This window comes from Heloderma suspectum, chromosome 6 (genome assembly GCF_057233095.1).
Source record: "Heloderma suspectum isolate Gila_16-S chromosome 6, 16-S_ref, whole genome shotgun sequence".
In the NCBI taxonomy this organism is placed as follows: Eukaryota; Metazoa; Chordata; class Lepidosauria; order Squamata; family Helodermatidae; genus Heloderma; species Heloderma suspectum.
Genome location: NC_139463.1, coordinates 96181819 through 96203296, shown reverse-complemented (window position 1 = coordinate 96203296; position 21478 = coordinate 96181819). Strand labels below are relative to the sequence as shown.

The window sequence follows — 21478 nt, the reverse complement described above, 5'->3', positions numbered from 1 at the left end:
GTGCTCCTGATCTGTTGGACTACAACTCACAGTATCCCCAGCCAGCACGCTGGGAGTTGTAGTCCAACACATCAGGAGGGCACCAGGTTGTGGGGAGGCTACTTCAGGGTGCTATCCTATGCATGTTTAGACAGAAAGTCCTGCAACTCACAGCATTCCTGAGCCAGCGCCCTTACCCTTTCTTTCCTTTCAAGGAAGAAGCTCCATCTCCTTGATTGTTTCAGTTGCCCCTTTCTGCACTTTCCCAGCTCCGCAATATCAGCTTTAGCTCATCCTGTCCTCCCACCCTTGGAGGACAAGGGTGAGAACAGAGAAACACAGAACCATGCCTGAGTGAAGTGAGCAAGAGAGGCCATCTTACCTGCTCCTCCATATCCAGCTGGGACGCCGTAACCTGGGGTTGGGGAGCAAAGGTATCCAACAGAAAAGGGTTAGAATGGTTGGATGGGGGTGATGGGTGGACATCAATGAATACAGGAACAAGTGAGAAAGACTGTCTCCTGTTAAGGCAATTGTGGTTTGCAAAGATAGCCCTTAGATCAGCCTTCTCCAACAAGGTGCCCTCCAAATGTGTTCAACTACAACTCCCATCTTCCCTGTGACCATGTTGGCTGGGGATGTTGGGAGTCGGAGCCAATCATGTCTGGAGAGCCCCAGGTTGAGGGAGGCTGCCTTAGGCTACAAGGTCTCTCTCATCCTGCCTATGTCTTGTACAAGGTGTACCTTAGCACCAACACTATTGACAGATTGAGGATCTCATCTTGTCAGGGTTGGGGCCTGGATGCTGTGGCGTGAATTGCTCACCTGGATTCTCTGGTTTGCCCCCAAAACTTCGTCCAGCTCCCCAGATCTATTTAGAGGCCCTGTGAGGGCAGAAACAAGGAGGGCTAAAACCCACAGATGGGGTGGCTAAAGGCCAGGGAGAGGCATGGGGTCCTGCCCTGCATCCCACTGTGAAATTTGGTTATGATGGGCGAGGGAAGCTAAACGTTATTTATATAACTTTATTTATTTAACCAATTTATAGATCACTTGACTGTATCTAAAAAGACATCTCGAAACATTGCATCCCATCTCTCCATGTCGCTAAACTGGTTGTGATATACGTGCTAGTAGAGATGCCGGAATAGGTTCGCCTCCATTGAGAGCCATTGTAGTGTAGTGGTTAGGGTGTTCTATTTAACTTTTTAAATAGGGGAGGAGGAGCTCTGGGTTCAAATCCCCACTCAAGTATGATGCTCCTGAGCTACTCGGAGGAAGGGAGGGATGAAAAATCTAACAAATAACTAAAGTGGTGGCATCCTTCAACTCCTTGCCTAGACAGGCCTGGGCTCTGTTTGCTATCAGAATGCGGTGGTTGAACAGACTGTTTCACTACCAGTGTGGGAATATGCAGACATGGGGTTGGATCCAGATTTAGGGCGCAATCCTATCAAGATAGGCGGCTGCCTCTGAACTCGGAGGCGACCGCCTATCCAAAGCAAGGCAGGAGAGGCACGGGGGTGGGGGAATCGTTCCCTCCGCACCTCTCCTGCCCTGCTATTTTCTGCTAGATAGCCATTTTCAGCTGTCTAGCCATGGGGGACCGACTGGGAGAGGATGTGTCGTACATGCAGCTCCGCTCTCTCCGCCCCAGAACGCCCCCAGCCCTGCCCCTTTTTAGTCACTCTGCACTCCTCTTCCAAGCACAGAGGATGGGGCTTCTCTGCGCTGCCTAGGAGGCAGCGTGGATGTGGGGAGAGGTCAGTTCCCGGAAAAGAGCATATCCTATGGCCCTCTAGACAGTGTCTAGTGGTCATAGGATTGCTCCCTTAGTCATACTTAGACCCACTGAAATCAATGGGATTTACTTTACTCAGGACTAATTTAAGTCCCAGTGATTTCAATGGGTCTACTCTGACTAAATCTGGATCCAAATCACACACTTCCCTACAAGTACAAAGGACAACAACACCCAAGCACATAAGCAGGAAAGGTTCTGGTTCTTTCCACTCCTTGCTTTCTCCTTGCAGGATGTTTGTCATGTAGGGGGAGCATTCAAAAAGGTGATGATCCACCTGCCACCCGAAATGGTACACTCCATTCTGCCACCTCAGGTCTCTGCCACCTCATTCTGCCACCATGTGTGTAGATGAGGCCTTGGGTCTTGCAAGGATTTAGGAGGCAAAGGAAAACATTTCTGTTTCAGTCAGCTTTGGGCACACGGATTGACATGTTTAAATTTTTTTTTTTTTTTACTCAGCTGCAATTTATTTTAGCAGCAAAGCTAAACTCACGCAGTCCGGTTGGCAGTCTTTGGGCCCCATAAGCAGGATATTTCCCTGTGGGGATAGAAAGCAGAGATGGCAGCAGAAGACAGGGGTGGGGGATAATAATGGAATGACAATTATAGATCGGGATGTACCGCGAATTATTTAGACATAGTCATTTGCTTTTCAGAGTTTCCATATGTCACATTACAGTATGGAACAATGAGACCCGGGTTCAAACCCTCATTCCACCATGAAGCTCACTGGGTGACTCTGGGCCAGTCACAACCATCTCTCAGCCTAACCTACCTCACAGGGCTGTTGTAAAGGTAAATTGTCGGCAAGGGATCATCCTGTGTACAACGCCCCTGAGTTCCTTGAAGGAAAGGTGGTATCAAAACAGGAAGAATACCGGTTCCCCCCCATAATTGGCCGTTTTAATTTTGAAAATGTAAATATTATTTTCTGTTTGGCCATTTTAAAAGAGCTAGGCAATGGCAAAATAAAATAATTAAAACAAAAGGTAGATAATTGGAAAAGGGACAACAACACACGACTGCATTGCGATTGATAGATTGTGCCACAGCATTGTCAACCAACAGGATTTGGTTTTTGACGGACTGTTTTGTATGCTGATAAGTCAGTTGGAGATGACATGCCAGCTTTCTGGACTGATTACAGTGAACTAGCTGAGGCCCATCGCATTTTCAATGGACATATTTCTACTTCCACCACGCCTAGGTTTGGTGTGTCCTGAAGGCAGCTGGGAAATTTCCACAAATTCGCCGGGGCCTCAAAAAGGGAAGAAGGCCCAGGGGGCTCACTACTGGCGTTTCCAGGGTAGTGGGGTGGCTCACCCCCCATGGCTGGTCTTTACATAAGGCACAGTGAGGCAGCCACCTGAGGCAGTAAATACTGGGGGGCAAGGAGAGGTGGTGAGGTGTGAGCGGATAGAGCTCTATGTGCCATGTGACCTACCCCACACTAAACTAGCCTCCTGCCCTCAGGTTACAGTGGGCGATGCTGTCCTGTTGCCAGTACTGAAGTAAAATTCAACTGCTAGTCTGGTTGGCTTCTGAATGTGGAATGGAGGGGAGGGGCGCCATCTTGTCTTTCACCTTAGGCAGCAAAGTAACTCTGGCCGGCTCTGCTCACCCCTCCTGGAGGCCTCAGTCCAAATCCCCTATTACTGCCAAGATGCCAGTAACCCAGTCTTAAAAAAAAAGTAACCCAGCCACTTTTCTGCACTGCCCTGCCATGTCTATCTAGGTAGCCCCAGGCTGTCTCTTGTAAACAAGGCATAGGAGATTAGATAGATAGATAGATAGATAGATAGATAGATAGATAGATAGACAGACAGACAGACAGACAGACAGACAGATGTGTGTGACTCAAGACCCCTGCTACCATTCAAGCCTCAAGGGCCCAGAAAGAGTTGTTCTCCATACTCACTCCACACCTATGACTCCTTCAGGGCTGGCCCTGCCATTAGGGAAAGTGAGGCAGCTACCTCAGGTGGCAGCTATCTTGGGGGGGTGCAGCAAGGAGTTGTTGGAGGACAGAGCTGTGGGTGCTATGTACCCTACCTGCACCGCCTAAGCTACTTTGCTGTCCTCAGGTGTGGTGAATGATGGCCTACCATCACATCGACAGTGCTGAAGTAAGAATCAGCTGTCCCTGATGTTTCACTCGTGTTCTGTATGTGGAATGCGGGGGGGGGGGGATTTTATTCTTTTGCCTTGACAGCAAAATGTCTTGGCCCTTTGGTACAGGAAATATGCCAATGCCAGACACCTCACCTAAGCATATTTCAGAAGCAGCATATAACACCTTGCTGTTGTCAGCTATTACACCACTAGGCTGATAAAAGAGCCAAACTGAAAATTCTATTTACGTTGTCAAAAAGGCAATCTAGCAGTTCTCTCTTAAGTACTGCATGACAATCACTAGCAAATGCCAAGATAGGAATTTATTTAGGAATTTATTTTTTATTATTTTTATGCTAAAAAGCCTTCCAGGCGGTATACAACCATTTAAAACATTAAACCTTAAAACAATAAAAGCAAGAACATTAAAAACAGTAACAACATTAAATTAACACATGTTAAAAGGCTAAATGGAAGAGATGCATCTTCACGCTCTTTCTAAAGGACAGGATGGGGGCCAATCATAGTTCTTGAGCGAGCACGTTCTACTGATTGGAGCGGGGGGAAATAATATTAATTTCTCCAGCTTTTTTAAATGAAAGGACCCCCCCACCCCTGACTTACCGGCCTTGGCTCCTGCAGGTCCCAGTCCAGCTCCTGGCTGCACCCCAGCTCCACCTAAAGAATGGGATACATACAGACCACAGTGGTTGAACTCAACCTTGTCTTGGGTACGGAACAGAGCTATAGGGCAGGGTGGGTGAAATGAGGGAAGCCGCTTGAAAGAGAGGGCAAATTACAGGTGACATCTGTTAAATCAGGGATGGGCAACATGCAGCCCCTCATGGCCTGGAGTGTGGCCACGGCCACCCCTGCTGCAGCCCCCAGGCTACTGAAATTTCACGGTGCAGTGACAAAACAATTGGTGGTTTGCTGCCAAAATTCGACAGCAAACCACTACAGAGACTCAGAAGTGCCAAATTCAGCTTATTTTCAAGCTAAGTGTAGCCGTTTTGAAACTCTATAGCGGCTTGCTGCAACTGTTGGGTTTTTACTGCTCTAAGCAGTGCAGAGGCAGGAGGGAGGCCCCCAGCAGAGTCCAGGTGCTGGAAACTGGCCCCATGGACTGCCAGAAGTTTCCCACCCCCATGTTAAATGGTTAACTACTTGGATCACTCTGACTGGTTTTGCACAACACACTAACTCACACTCAGTGATTGAGTCTGGGTTGTTGTTGAACCCTGGGTTAGCATGTTGTCTGAACCTAGTCAGAGTGATCTAAGCATTTAACACAGGCGTGGGAAACTTCTGGTGGTCTGGGGCCAATTTCCAGCACGGACTCTGTGCAGGGCTGTAGTCTTACCTCTGCACTGCCTCAGCATTCTCTTCCAAAGGCATCATTACCAATTCACCGCTGGGGCTGTTCATACAACATGCTAACCCACACTCAGTGGTTGAATGTGGGTTGTTGTTGAACTGTGAGTTGTTCGTTGAACCATTGGTTAGCTTGTTGTCTGAACCCAGGACATTTTCCACAGGTTGGCTGGTTAACCATGCAGTGTGGCTTGTTAACCACCCTAAACACCCTAACAATAAATCATGGGTTCTCAAGATGGCTTGTTTGAGAAAATAAGCCACACTGCATGGTTAACAAGCCACTCTGTGGAAAATGTCCTGAGTTCAGAGAACACACTAATGCACGGTTCAACAAACAACTTACAGTTCAACAACAACCCACACTCAACCACTGAGTATGGGTTAGCGTGTTGTGCGAATCCAGTCACTGCGTGTGCACACAAACTAATTTAATGTTGATGTATGCAGCTTTAAAGTCACCCATTGAGGTTGGCTTTGAAGACAAAAGAATGCCCGTTGACCAAGTAGCAACCCCACTGTATTTCTGTGAGTGTGTGTGCATGTCGGCGGGGGTGGGGGGGATGACACAGGATACTTACCTCTTACCAGGGATGGGAGGTAAAGACCCCGCCGACCATTTGCTTGTGGTTTCACTCCTGAAACGGGGCCACAAGAATAGGTGAGTGAGATTGGAGCCACATGAACTAAAAATCACACTCTTTCTACCTCATTTGAACTAATGTAGAGCTATCAGCCCCAAATACTGTTTTGTCAGTCACTAAATGGGATTGCAATCCCCATTTTACTCATAGGGTGGCCAAGTGCCCTACTTTATAGAAGACAGTCCTCTATTTGGTGGCTGTCAGAGACTGTTCTCTGTTTGAAAGCATCCTCTATTTGAAGGGCCATACAGCCCACGTCCGTTATAAAGATCACGGACTATCACAAGGAAGAGATTGGCCTTGAAGGTGCCCATCAATAGCACCTCGATAGCAGACTGAGCAAGGCACACAAGTCACCTGGTCGCAGTCTTCCCCACTGGGGTGAGATGTACTGTATTTCTATTTACATTATAGAAATTATTTTTAGATTTGCTTCTCTATAAATTAGTGTATGCACATTTTATGCAACTCTGCGTCCTCTTTTTATCCCTTTTTTGGGTGATGCGTTTCCTCTTCTTTTGGCCATGCATAAGTGGCCAGCTTATTCACTCATAACTGTGCATGAAAAAAGTAGGAATATCCTATTTTGATGATTGTACACCTGAATTACTCAAATTCAGTGGAGGCTGGTGGCTCCAATGTCAGTGGGGCTGTGCATCCACTCTGGGTTTCAGTGAGAAACAGTCAGAACTTTAAAGGTGCTATCCAAGGTGCTGAACCCATTTTTGGGATTGGGTCAAGCACCTTATATATCTCCTTTAGAGAAATCCAGAACGGATTCAAAGCCCCAATGATACCGGAGCCACCAGCCTCCACTGCCCAAATTGGGTTAGAAAAAGGTATTGAGGAGTAAGTTAATTTACATAAAGGGATCCTCTTCATGTGACATGTCAGAATAAGCAACTTATTAATGCAAAAGTTAGGAGCAGAAACATTAAAAATGTGGGGGGGGTGAATGAAAATGTCAAAGGCACATTTTTTAAATATGAAATTCAGACAAATTTTGAATGTGAAACTGTTCACCTCAGAATTTGAAACTGTGGAATGCTTTCAACTTTTTGATGGTTTTGCCTTCAGGAGACATCATAAGCAAAATCGCATAAAAGCTGCCAGCTATCAGACACCACATCCCATTGCATGTTATCTACCCAGTACAATCAAATACCACCAGTACATGCCAGCAATCCAATATTAAATATTTAAATGAAATAAAGTACTGAATATCAAATGACGTAGTCAAAAAGTATTGGAGGTCAAATGCAGATATCAGATGTTTGGTGAATGTATAGGGCAAATATTTTAACATTCAGATAACATCTAATCAACTTTTGTGGAGGAGAACACTGTGAAAGCAAATTTGTTTTATCTTTTTGATGAGATTTTGCAAGTCAAGGATAGTATAGTGTTTTTGTATTTTATGTTAACTATTCTCTAAAATGATAGACTGATAGACAAACAGACAGACAAACAGACAGGCATGTGAGTGTGTTTAACAGATTCACCCCTCCACCCAGCCTCTGGGATATAGGTAGGGTGGCCTTGTGTCCCTCTTTAAAGGGGAGAGTCCTCTGCTTGAATGCATCCTCTGTTTGAACGATTGCCCTGTCCAAGTCTGGTTTCAAGATACAGAACTCTATGCAGGGAGAGCCCAGGAGCCCTGAAGTTGCCCATCGACATTTATTACCTGGCGACTGAGCAAGCACACAGGTCACCTGGATGTATTGTATTTCTATTTCAATTCTATCTAAATTATTCTATTTAATTTAAATTATAACTAAATTATTTTTAATTTAAACGTCTATTTTAAATTATAGTAATTATTTCTAAATGTGCGACTATACGTATAAATTAGCATATGCAAAGCCATCTTTTGCCCTCTTCTTTGGTGATGTATTTCCTCCTGATGGTGATGCATATGTGCCCACCATAGATATAGGTTATAGGTATAGTATATACAGTCAGGGCCAGAAATATTGGAACAAGGATAACTGTTTTGGCAGTTGGCCTCTGTACACCACCACATTGGAGTTGAAAGGAAACACAACCAGATGGGAGCGAAGTCAGGACTTTCAGCTGTAATTCAAGGGGTTTGACAAAAGTGGGACACTACCCATTCAGGAAGTACAGCCAGTGGAATACACACACCCCTATTGTTGGTGGCTCATAAGTAATGGAACGAATGGCTGACAAGCAGCTGCATGGCCAGGTGTGGCCTGTTTCCTGGGCACCCCATGACCAATCAAGCAGATAAAAGGACTAGAGGTGGTTCTGAGTGTTATATTTGCATTTGGTAGCTGTTCACTGGAACTCCGAACATGAGGTCCAAAGAGGTGTCCATGCGAGTGAAGGAGGCCATCATTAGGCTGAGAAAACAAAATAAACCCATCAGAGAGATAGCAAAAACATTGGGAGTGGCCAACACAACAGTTTGGAACATCCTGAAAAAGAAGGACTTAACTAGCAAGCTCAGCAACAGCAAAAGGCCTGGAAGACCACGGAAGCCAACTAAAGTGGATAACTACAGAATTCTGCTCATGGTGAAGAGGAACCCTTTCACAACATCTAGCCAGGTCAAGAACGCTCTTGAGGAGGTAGGCATGTCATTGTCAACATCTACAGTCAAGAGACGGCTTTATGAATGTAAATACAGAGGCTTCACAACAAGGTGCAAACCACTGGTAATGCTTAAGAACAGACAGGCCAGATTAGCCTTTGCCAGAAAACACCTTAAAAAGCCTGCCCAGTTCTGGTCTTTGGACTGACGAAACCAAGATTAACTTGTACCAGAATGATGGGAAGAAAAGTATGGAGAAGGAAAGGAACAGCTCATGATCCAATGCATACCACATTATCTGTCAAACATGGTGGAGGCAGTGTTATGGCATAGGCATGTATGGCTGCCAATGGAGCTGGGTCCCTGGTGTTTATTGATGACCTGACTGCTGATAAAAGCAGCAGGATGAATTCTGAAGTGTATAGGGCTATACTTTCTGCTCAGATTCAGCCGAATGCTGCTAAACTGGTAGGACGCCGCTTCATATTACAGATGGATAATGACCCAAAACATACAGCAAAAGCTACCCAAGAGTTTCTCAAGGCAAAGAAGTGGGATGTTCCTCAATGGCCAAGTCAGTCACCTGATCTCCACCCAATAGAGCATGCTTTTCACTTATTGAAGACAAGACTGAAGGCAGAAAGACCCACAAACAAGCAGCAGCTGAAGGCAGCTTCAGTAAAGGCCTGGCAAAGCATCTCGAGGGAGGAAACTCAGCATTTCGTCATGTCCATGCGTTCCAGACCTCAGGCAGTCATTGACTGCAAAGGATTTTCATCCAGGTATTGAAGGCGATCCTTAAGTTTGAAATTATGTTGGTTTGTTCCATTACTTATGAGCCACCAACAATGGGGTGTGTGTGTATGCCACTGGCTGTACTTCCTGAATGGGTGGTGCCCCACTTTTGTCAAACCCCTTGAATTACAGCTGAAAGTCCTGACTTCGCTCCCATCTGGGTGTGTTTCCTTTCAACTTCAATGTGGTGGTATACAGAGGCCAACTGCCAAAACAGTTATCCTTGTCCCAATATTTCTGGCCCTGACTGTATCAATTATAGATATAATATTTAATTATAAAACAATAGATTGTTACGTGAAACAGGTTGCCTTATGATGTCTTTCTTGGATTCTTAGTTCACGCACACAAAACTCTCTGGAAAAGACCCTGATGCTGGGAAAGACTGAAGGCAAAAGGAGAAGGGAACGGCAGAGGATGAGATGGCTAGATAGCATCACTGATGCAATGAATATGGACTTGAGCACGCTCCAGGAGAGAGCGCAGGACAGGAAGGCCTGGCGTGCTATGGTCCATGGGGTCACGAAGAGTCGGACACGACTGAACGACTGAACAACAACAACAAAATTTCCAGAGGGATAGCTGTGTTAGATGGTTGTGATATAATAACAAAATGTAGCCTTGTGACTCCTTTGGCAGCCATTCCCAACCTCAGAGGTTGTTGGATTTGAACTTCCATCATCCCTAATCATAGGCCATGCTGGCTGGGGATGATGGGAGTTGCAGTCCAACAACATCTGGCAGCCCAAGGTTGGGAAAGGCTGCCTTAGAGACTAAGAGATTTATGGTGACATAAACTCTCATGGATTACTAGAGCCCACTATACCAGTTGAATGAAACGTTATCCTTGGTTGGTAGATATTAGAAGGGGGCTGTGGTCCTCAAGGTCTTTTACCCACAATAAATCTGTTATCCTTCAGCGTGCCACAGGACTCTTTATTGTTTTTGTTGCCAAGAGTCTTTCTACTCTCACGCCTGGTGGAAAACACCCATCATTCTGTCGTGTCAGGCCCAATGGGGGCAAGTCTAGGTCTTTCCACAAAGCTCCTTTCAAAGCTCCAGACCCTGATGCCAAAGGATTATTTAATCTCAGCAGAGAGACATTTTAGCCCGCTGGCTCACCTGTAACCCGCCCTGACTCCTGGCGCAGGAAGCTGGCCTGCCTCCCTGCCTTGGTGGCTTCGCAAGGGGGTGTCAACCCCTCCACCTCCTCCCACCCCCCATGAGGGCATTAAGGAGGCCTTTGTGTGGGCAGGGTTGGCAAGGGCACTGAAGGAATGTGGCATATTTGTGCCAGACAGAGATGCTGCACAGGAGAGTGTGTGTGAATTCCCAATCTCTACCCAGGCTGGACTATTTGGACAGATCAGGGTCCAAAGACGGATTTAATGGGGGGGGGGGAATGCAAGGCAAGCTGGGTGATGGGACTACTCTCCCATAGCCAGGGGAAAAATGTGGCTTGCAGCCTCCTGACCCTCAGCACTACACAGATTTTCCTACTTTTTAATGGTGATCACAAAATTGCATGATCACAAAATTGCTGTCCCTTTATTAATTAACCTGGAATTCACAACAAACACCACGGTAATTTCTGACCTCACATGTACTAACATTATTATTACTACTACTCCTATTATTACATCTGCTACTATTCTTATTATATTTTAAGCACTATTTTCTAAGATTCAAAAATAAGAGCCTCTGTCCTCAAATTACAATCTAATGGACACAATATGAAAGTAAAAGGGAATGGGGAGGAAAGAGGAATGAAAGCAACTTCAGGTACATTCATAAAGCTACATACTTCGATTTTTAACATGGAATAGAATTCCCGGTTCTCTCACATGCATATATTCACAAGGACATTTCAACTGGTATATTTATATCCCGCTTTTCTTCCATCATGGAACTCAAGGCAGTTATTGTGAAGTTCTTAGGTGGTCTCCCATCCAGGCGCTGACCAGACACAGACCAGCTTAGCTTCAGTGAGGTGGCTGGTGGCAGCATGTGCCCTCATACCCCAGGCCCTGACATAATAACAGCCATGCTGGATCAGACCAAAGGTCTATCCAGTGCAGCATTCAGTTCCTGCAGGGGCCAGCCAGTTGCCTATGGAAAGCCCATGAACAGGACGTGAGGGTAATAGCACCCTCCTGCTTGTGTCCCCCAGCAACTGGGGTAGGTCAAATAAAATAAATAAACTGGTATTCAGAAGCTTACTGCCTCTGATATTGGAGGTAGCCTATAGCCATCAGGACTAGTAGCCACTGATAGCTTTATCCTCCATTTATTTGCTAATACCCTTTTAAAGCCATTCAAGTTGGTGGCCTTCACTACATCTTGTGGTAGCAAATTTCCTAAGTTGACTATGCACTGCGTGAAGAAGTCCATCCTTTTCTCTCTCTTGAATCATTTGGCTTCATTAGATGGCACCAGCTTTAGAATTACGAGAGAGTCAGAAAAATGTGTCTCTACCCAATATTTCTGCCCTGTCCATTGCTTTATACACCTGGCCATGCTGGCTGGGATGATGGGAGGTGCAGTCTGACATATTAGGAGGGCACCAGGTTAGGGAAGGTGATCTTGGGCCAGTCCAGTGGAGGCTGGTGGCTCTAATGTCAGTGGGGCGGTAAATTCATTCTGGGTTTCAGTCAGAACCAGTCAGAACTCTAAAGGAGCTCCTTTAGAGTTCTGACTGCTTCTGACTGAAACCCGGAGCGGATTTGCTGCCCCACTGACATCAGAGCCACAGCCTCCACTAGTGCATTCACTCTCATCCTCGGCCTAAACAAGCTTACAGGGTTGTTGTAAGGCAGAGGTGCAGAACATCAGGCCCAGGGACCAAACCCGGCCCACTGGGTGTCCCAGTCTGGGGCTCCCTGGAAGGCTAAGCCCCCTTCCTCTGGCCCTATCCTCTTTCGCCCAACCACCGATTGTTTGGTGGTTTCCCAGCTTTTGTGGAGTTTCCCCCCACTTCTAAAAGGTTGAAATGCCTCTCTTAGGGCTTATACTGGCAAGAAGAGCTTTCTGCTCAAACATGCTGGTATGTTTCGTATTTTGGCCCTGCCCCCTTTCGCCTTTGGCCCTGCCCAACACTGGAATGCAGCCCCCCCCAAAAAAAGCTCCTCTGAAATTGGATCCAGCCCTCGGGCTGAAAGAGGTTTCCCATCACTGTTGTAAGGATAAAAGTGGCTGCATGCGGGCACCACGTATACTGCCTTGGGCCCCTTGGAGGTAGGGTAGGATAAAAATGTAACAGATAAAGAAAATGAAAATATTATGGGCAATTTGCTAGTAATTTTATAACCCCCTATCTTGCCTTTTACTCTACGCCAGGGGTGCCGATCCTCTAGCCTGCAGGCCTAATCGGCCGTGCAGCCTCTTGGGGTTCCACCAGGGGGCGGGGCTTAGGCTGTAAGCCACGCCCCCTGACGGTCAGAGATCATCCCCGCAGCTATCTCCGATCTGCGATGCAGGCTGGCCTGGCCATTGGGCTTCGGCTGCGCTGCAGAAGGCGAATGCTCTTGCCCCATGCAGGGGAGTCCCAACGCCCGCCTCCTCACATCCCCAGATAGCAGCGGGGATGACGAGCTGCTTGGGTCCCATTCTCTATGCGGGGAGGAGACACAGCAGGAAGAGAGGAAGAACAAGGAGGGGAGATGCCCCTGACGTCAACTGGCTCGCAGCTGCCAGGGTGGGTGGGTGGAATCAGGATTTGGATTTGTCCATTTGGATTGGCCTTTTCTGGACCTTTTCCAGCTCGGCAATATCCTTTTTGAGGTGCGGCGACTGCAGGAATTGTTCTTTCATCAGACCAGAGACTCATCTTGTCGACTTACCTCCTCACTCTCCTCTCTCTCCTGTCTTTCTCCCCCTGCCCTCTCCCCCTAGCAACCTAGTGGGTTGCTGGGATGGGAGCACCAAGGCAGGGGCATGGGCGGGAGAACAGACAGATTGCTCTTGTCAGAGAGCTGAACTGATCAGCTGTGGAGGGCTTTTGATATTAGGCCGAGGGCTACAGTCCAAAGGCCACGGGTTGCCTATCCCTACTTTAAACCATCTGTAGATTTAGCAACGTAGGAGTGGAGGCTGGTGGTTGCAATATCAGTGGGGCAATGAATCCACTCCGGGTTTCAGTCAGAACTAGAACTCTAAAGGACTCTAAAGGAGCTATCCAAGATGTGGAAGCACCTTGGATAGCTCCTTCAGAGTTCTGACTGAAACCTGGAGCGGATTGACCACCCCAGTGACATCAGAGCCACCAGCCTCCAGAGAGACAGACCCTCTAGCTGAAGTATTGCCCAGACCAGCCATCCCCAACCTGGTGCTCTCCAGATGTACTGCAGCTCCCATAATTCCCAGCCAGCCTGAGAATTATGGGAGTTGCAGTCCAACACATCTGGAGGGCACCAAGCTGGGCAAGCCTGGCCTCCACCGACTGGCAGTGGCTCTGCAGGGTTTCAGTAGGCAGCCCTACCTGGATCTTTCCCTAACTGGGAGATAGGCCTGGTAAGGGCGCCAATGGCAAGTGACATCTCTGTGGTAGACAGACCAGGGGAGGCAGTGATCTCCATTATGTCTGAGCTTCACTACAGATCAGGAGCTAAGGACCAGGGTACCTGAAGAACCACCTCCTCCGCTCTTCATTTGAGGCCTTCAGAGCTTGGGCAGGTAGGTCTTTTCTCTAGGGTCTTTAGTGGTGGCCCATTGATGGGATGTTCCCTAGTGCCTTCACTGTTGTTTTTAGGTACCAGGTGAAGTCTGTTCACTAGAGCCTTTGGTGGCAGAAGATTCCATTGACTTTTGCAATTGCCTCTCCCTGGTCAATTGCACTGAATCATGGAATCATGGAATTTTAGGGCTGGAAGGGACCTCAGAGGGTTGGAACTCCATCTAATCCAGCCTCCTACTCAATGCACTCCTAGTAGAGTTCCTTGCTCAGTGCACTGCTATTTAAGCAGCTTTTAGCTTCTCCTCCTGGTCTATTGTAATGAAGTCAAGTAGTGCAATCCTATGCATGTCTTCTCAGAAGTAAGCTCCATTGAAATGGACGAGAACTTACTTCCAGGTAAGTGTGTATACTTGCAGCCTTAATGTATTGACTCTCCTGAGTAATTGCATCACTGTCTTAAATTGTTTTCAGATGCTTCTCCCTGGTTACTGCATTTTTTGTGTTTTACACTTCTTTTTAAACTGTTTGATTATATTGCTGTGCTTTGTTGCACTGAATCATCCTTAGAGCAGACCCACTGAAATAAATAGGACATAAGTTAGTCATGACTTACTTGTCCCATTGATTTCAGTCAGTCTACTCCAAGCACAACTGAGTCTGGATCTGACTCAATGTATCTTTTTGCTCCAGCACGACCTAACCTAATGAAGGTTATAATCCTATGCATGCTTACCTGGGGGAAAGTCCTATTGAAAACAGTGGGATTTACATCTGAGTAAACATGAATAGGATTGCACTGTACATCCACATTATATCTCCCCCACTTCCATTTAAGAGCACAGTCCTATGCACATTTACACAAAAGTAAGTTCTATGGTGGTCAGTGGAGTTTACTTCTAGGTAGATGTGCATAGGATTGCAGCCAAAGGATACACCCAAGATATGACAGCTGAGAGACTATAGGATGTGGTGTGCATTGCTCCAGTCTTCCACCAACCTAAAGGCCCCTACACGACAACATGTAGTGAAGACCACCAACTGGATGTAAATGAAGTATTAGTATGGGATGGCTCTGTTAGACTTTTAATCTGAAGACTAGAGTTTCTAAATATTGCCCTACAACATCCTTTTCTCTCCATCCCCTGCTTTTTGGGTTCCCCCACCACTTAGCATCCACCCTGATGAAGAGTTTTGATGAACTTGAACGTTGGCCCCAGTAAAGTTATTAACCTACTGTTACTTTTGGATTCCCCCCACCCCCATACACCAACATGACTACCTGCAATTTTTGTTCAACATACTTCGCAGCCAATGTAGATTTTACATTCACATGGCAAGTACAACCCCACCTACCTTGTCTAAAAATTAAGAATAGGGGGAAAAAAATAACCCGAAGAAAATTTGCTCTTCAGTTGCTCCAAGCCAGAAAGAGAAATCAGCACCCTTAATCGTCAGAATTTCTAACCATCAGAAGCGGATGTCGTTTAGTTTGGAGGCACAGGTAGATTTTGTCCATGAAAATGCTTCTGTATGTTTATGCTCAAAACCTGAGCATGTTGCGTGCTTTGTAAATTTGCAACACCTAGAAGATTTATCTAGAATTCAAAGCAGTGATACAATTAGGTAATTTTAGACTCTGGACAGACTCGGTTCGCACGGTCACAACAAGCCACCGTGGCTTGTTTAAGCCACATTGGCTTGTTGTGACCTTCTAAACTGGCCCAATGTCTTACAGGATCACTCCCCCGCCTACACACACACACCTTGAGATGGGAATGTTTATTGCTCTGCTTCCTTCAAAATGTGGTAAGCCAGCCCTGCTGCATTTGGGGGCTCTCCTGCTCGTTCTGGGGGCCCTGTCATATGCCCTGATGCCACCACTACCACTGGTGAGCAATAGTTCCCTTACTTATATGCTTCATAACCTATCCATTCATGCAGCCCCTTCATTTACATCCTTCCATCCCTGTCTCTTGGGATGTTCAGTGAACACACTGGGGTTGATGAAATTTAACACCAGGTTTGCACTACTCAAGTGCAAGCCCAGTGGCAAATGAGAGATTGGCATTCATCACTTGGTTTCCGCATGCGCTATATCCAATTTCCTGTGTGTTCTCATCTCCCAAGTTTTTATTTTATTATATACCGTTCCTTGCAGGCTCAGTTTGTAAGAGTGCATTGTGTTCTTTCTTTTCATCTTCCACAAAATGCAGAGACTCACTAACATCACATCCAGCATTGGATAGAAGAAATCAACAACAGACAAAATCATAACAAACTAAGCGGCTGATACCCAAAAATACAGAAAGGAGAAAGACATTGAGTTCTGATTCTGTTTTTAATTTTATAAACTTCTATTACTCATCTTTTTCTTTAAGCCCCAGTCACATATTACTTTCGTCATGGGCAAGTTGTTCAATCCCTCAGATAACACCACAAGAATTGAATCCTCTGTTCATGCCTACACACAAACTTTGTCCCCTTTTTCATCTCCGTCGGCAGACTTACCTCCCTGCAGGCTGCCCCTAGCCAGGCACAAGAGCAGCAGCAAGGTGCAAAGATTCAAGTTGGCCATTGTGAAGCGTCTGCACTCACTTCTCAAAGCCTCTGGGTGCCACACAATGCTAAGAATGGGTGGGGGGCAGCCCCTTTTATGCCCTGCTCATGCTCCGCCCACTTCCCACCTTCCCTCCTCATTGGGAAACTAGGCCACACCTTCTTTACTGTACCCAATGGGCTTTGAGGAGAACCCCAAGACAGGGGTATGGGGCACAGATGCTGCAACACACACAGTCACAAAACACATTTGTTCACATCCTCATATCCATATTTGCTGCTAATGTTGTCAGTCACATCCTCTCACCCCTCTGTGTGTACATTTTCTCAGTCTTGCACCCAGATATATATTGGTGCCTCTTCTGAATCATCTTCATGAAGCATGACACTTTCCTTTAATGCAACATGCAAATTAAATAACAATTACTTTGAAAAATGTTTACATGATTTGATCTGGTTTTTATGCTGCTTTTAATTGTGGGTTTATTGCTGTTTTATTAGTGGATTACCCCCCTTTTGGGGGGGGATGTTTTATTATTTTTAATCTTGTAAACTGCCCTGGAAATTTCCATTGAAGGGTGCTATAGACCCCTATAAACCAATCCATAAATGCTTTGCAAACTCTAAGGTTCAAATTCTTATTCCGCCATAAAGCTTGGGTCGGGGGGGGGGGGTACTTCCAGATGAAACTTTTATCACGCCATCACCTTGCCTCTTTCATGGAATTTTACAGGGGGTCTAGACAGAGTCTTCTACTTGTAACTCTCTGTTTCCCCATCACTGCTTCTACTTTATTGTCTTTTTCTTACTGCAGAAAACATGTTAAGGGCACAATCCTATGCATGTTTAGACAGAAAAAAAAGCCATGCTGGCTGGGGAACGCTAGGAGTTGTAAGACTTTTTTCTGTCCAGCCACTCACAGGATTGCACCCTGAGGAAATAGGGACAGAATAGCTCCACAGTGCCTACTGAGTGGCAGTGCCAGGAGCCCTCGGTCTGGAAGCATCTTGATTGTCCCTGGGCATGACATGTCTCTCCCTAACCTACTTCACAGCATCGTTCTGGTGATACAAATGGGAAAGGATAAATACTCCATGGAGAAAAATAGGGACAAAAACTTCATAAACAAAAGAATGTGTCTGCCCCTACAACAGCCTGATCAGGTAGGCCACCGTTCCTGTTTTACAGATAGGGAACTGAGATTAAAAGAAAGTGAACTTTCATGGCTGAGTAGGAACTTTAACTCAGCTCTTCCAAATGTAACATTAAATAAATGGGAACCTGGAAATCTGTGGACACTGGAGTATACATGATAGTGATCCAGCAACTGTTATGTTTGACAGCCTTTCTGCATGCTGATGATTTGGATCCAGATTTAGTCAGATTTAGAGTAGATCCCCTGAAATCAATGGGACTAAAATTAGTCTCATTGGTTTCAGGGGATCTACTCTTAAATATGACTAAATCCGGATATAGCCCATTATTTATTATACTCTGTTCTGTCTCCAAGTAGCTCCTGAATAATTTATATATTGTCTCCCAGTGGGGCCAGACCTGTGTAGCTTCAGCAGCAGAGCTGTACCTACCATGTGCCTTCAGACCTTCCTCGGGGCCAATGTTGTGCAAATCAGAAACAATTGTGCATTCAAGTGCAGGTAAAGGCCCCCTCGTACGCACACGCACGCAGCCTCTCCTGCATGTGCCCACACCGCACACTCTGAGCCGAACTAAAGATGATACTGGAGATCTGTGACCAAATCCCCATTTTTATGTTTATTTTAAAAGCAGGAGTGCAAAAGCTCACGCCCATGGACCAAATCTATCTGGGATTCTCCATATAACTACATCCCCTTCCAACTTTCCCCCAGCCGCCAATCGTTTGGTATTTCCTGGCTTTCCTGCAGTTTTTCCCGTTCCAAAAGGGTAAATTGCCTCTCTGAAGGCTTATGCTAAAATATAAATATGCTGGTGTTTTTGGTACTTTGGCCTCACCCCTTTTGCCTTTGGCCCCGCCCACCTGTGGAATGTGGAGAACTTCTCCGAAATGGCATTTGGCCTTCGGGCTGAAAGAGGTACAGTACCCCTGTTTTATGGCTTAAAAACAGCCAAGGCCCTCGCCCAAATTAGATCAGGGCAGCAGTACCGGGGTGCATGCATGTGGATTTAATCCTTCACTCCTACAAGCTTCCCCTGATTGTAAGGAGATCTTATTAACCCTGCTGAAGCAAAAAGACACTTATCTGTCTTTTCCCCCTGTGGGGCTAATAGCAGGAGGAGGGAGAGATTTCAGACAGGGAAATGGTGAAAGGGGAAGTTGCCACCTTGGTATAAAGGGGGGGGGGGTATCTGCAGCTGCCTTTATTTGACTTATTACATTTATATCCTGCCTATTTTTTCACGGAAGTGTACATTGGTTACCCCCACCCCCATTTTATCCTCACAACAACCCTGTAAGGTAGATTATGCTGAGAAATACTGACTGGCCAGACCTGTCCAGGATTCTTCCTTAAAGCTGCCACCTCTTTGTCTGGCAAGGAGGGCTCCTAAGCTACATGACAGGCTGAAAATTAATCTCTTCTTCAGCTCCCCTCACTTCTCTCCATGCTGAGAAAGCTGCACCTGTTGAACTTCTGCTTGTCATGCAGCTCTTCGAGGCACAGAGCCTCTGTTCATTTATTTTTATTTTTATATATATACGTATATATATACACACACACACACACACACATATATATATATATATATATATATATATAAAATAAAGGAACCCTACCTGCTCTTTCTACTTCAAAGCTGCTCTGTGGAGTCATATGCAAAATCTTCTGTCTTTATCCAAGATAAACAGCTGCTTGGCTTCCATCCCTGAGCTTGTAACATACTCTCCTGGATGTTTGGTAAACTTTTGCATCCAGCCAGCTGTGTAATGTTCCCCTCCGAGCTCTTTTTTCTTCTCTCTCTCTCTCCCCCCCCCCTTGCCCCCTCCATGTTTAAACTGTCTGGACTGCTGTGAGGGCTGTTAATGATGGGGTTTCTCGCCAGCTCTTGTTCATGGAGGTGCCTCAAACTCTCGTGCTGAACGTTCAGGAAGGGCAGCCTTTGGAGGAACACTTAAACGTGGCTTAAAGTGCTTAGCAGCTGCCTGGGTTTGAGTGACCTGCCTATGAGGCTGTTTCCACTTGGCTGCGCTATGAGCCACAAGCTCTCTTTTTATTTATCTAAAATATGTCTCACCATTCTTCTCGTAGTACCAGGGTAATTTGCAAAATGCGTTATAGAAACCTCAAGCCTCCATCTGCAACAGGGGGATAATCATACTGGCCTGCCCTACAGGACTGTTGTACACATTACTGAGACCGTGTATGTAAAGCAGCCGTGGGTCCTACTCTATAGAGAATGGTCACAGGTCTCTGTTTGAACAGCTGCCCAAGGACAGTCCTCTGTTTGAAAGTGGCCTCTGTTTGAAGGGCTGTCTTGTCCAAGTTTGGTTTCAAGATAAAGAACCATAAGAAGGTAAAGCTCAGGGACCTGGAAGTGCCTGGAACTCAGGCACCTTGACAGCCAGCTGAGCAGCCACACAAGTCACCTGGTCACAATCTTTCCAGTGAAGGCTGGTGGCGCCGATGTCAGTGGGGCAGTGAATCCACTCCAGGTTTCAGTCAGAACCAGTCGAAACTCTAAAGGAGCTCCTTTAGAGTTCTGGCTGAAACTCGGAGTGGATCCACCGCCTCACTGACATCAGAGCCACCAGCCTCCACTGTGTATTTCTATTTCAATTTGAATAATTATTTCCAAATTTGCATCTATATTTCCACCAGCCCTGCTGAAAGACCTCCCCCATGAAGGCTCCTTCTCCTTCAGCTGTCACTGCCAGCAGCCTTTGCAGCAGGCTGTACCATTGCCAGCAGGGAAATGGCAGTGGGAAGTGGGGCCATTCCACCAGCTCTGCTGAAAGACTACTTAATTTTTTTCCTCTTCCCTCCCCATCTCATTTTCCTTGTGTTTTGTGTCTTTTTAGATTGTAATCCTGCAGGCAGCGACTGCCTTCTTTTACTGATTACATGTAAGCTGCTCCTGGAGCCTTTTTGGCTGAGGAGCAGGATAAAAATACTTTAAATAAATACAATACATAAATATAAATTAGCATATGAAAATGGTGTGCAGATCTGTGTTTTCTTTTGTCCTTATTTTGAGTGATGCATTTCCTCTTTTTTGGTGATGTGACAGTGGCCACCGTACATGTATTTCAAAGTCTTGAAACATTTTTCTATAAGTACTCTAGATTTTCAGATTCTGCCAGGGAAGACACCTTGGGTTGGGCCTCTCTCTCTCTGCCTGTTCTGCTCCCTTTGGGCCTTTTCGGTATTTGCTGACCTGTCAAGCATCCCGGCACAGTTTGTACCCCACCCACCCCCAACAACCATGACCTCCCCCCTACTGATTTTGGGGCCAACACACACACAGGCTTTTCTTGCTTTCTCTTGGCTCTTGAGAAACACATCAACATTCATGGACCGTGAACTATTCTGACATTGGGGCAGCTACACGGGGACTCGCTCCAAAGGGCCTTGGTGCGCCATGCGTGTGCATAGCACGGAAGAGTGGTCATTACCGGAGTGGGGGGCTTCACAGCAAACACAGATGGCAAAGTGTGGTTGGAGGGGTGGTTGGCTGGGTGCATAAACATGGGATCTCCACCCAACCACCACCCCCGCCTGCAGTGTTTAAGTGCCAGAGGTCACTGTCTGGGAATGCTCAGTCGACACAGATTTAGAGGCGAAGAAAAGAAAGAATGGAGCAGACAAGGAGAAAGACGGAGGGAAGCTCTCCTCACTCTGCTCTTATACTTGGAAAGATTGTGTTGTAGGAAAGGCAGCTCTAATTTTTACAAGGAAGGTCACTTGGGTTGGTAAGTAGATAAATTAGATTTTATGGCACAGCAGCATCTAGGCCATATGAGCTCTCCCAGCAGTTAAGATATACAAAGAGGG

At 46.2% G+C, this 21478-nt stretch overlaps 1 protein-coding gene across 8 annotated transcripts in view; it reads right to left on the bottom strand.

The window, feature by feature from the left end:
- The window catches only part of GREP1 (glycine rich extracellular protein 1), a 38166-nt gene extending 21540 nt beyond the window's left edge, over window positions 1-16626 (bottom strand). For 3 of the 8 annotated variants that reach the window (XM_084805242.1, XM_084805245.1, XM_084805244.1), the window contains exons 1-5: window positions 16443-16554; window positions 5851-5907; window positions 4520-4573; window positions 2277-2321; window positions 362-394 (exon numbers count right to left, since the gene is read on the bottom strand). In XM_084805242.1, coding sequence (XP_084661368.1) covers window positions 362-394; window positions 2277-2321; window positions 4520-4573; window positions 5851-5907; window positions 16443-16509 — 256 coding nt within the window. In that variant the 5' untranslated portion in view covers window positions 16510-16554. Of the gene's footprint in view, window positions 1-361; window positions 395-2276; window positions 2322-4519; window positions 4574-5850; window positions 5908-16442 lie in introns of all 8 variants that reach the window. The other 5 variants (XM_084805239.1, XM_084805240.1, XM_084805241.1 and 2 more) reach the window with 5 other exon arrangements.
- Window positions 16627-21478: the final 4852 nt, after the last annotated feature.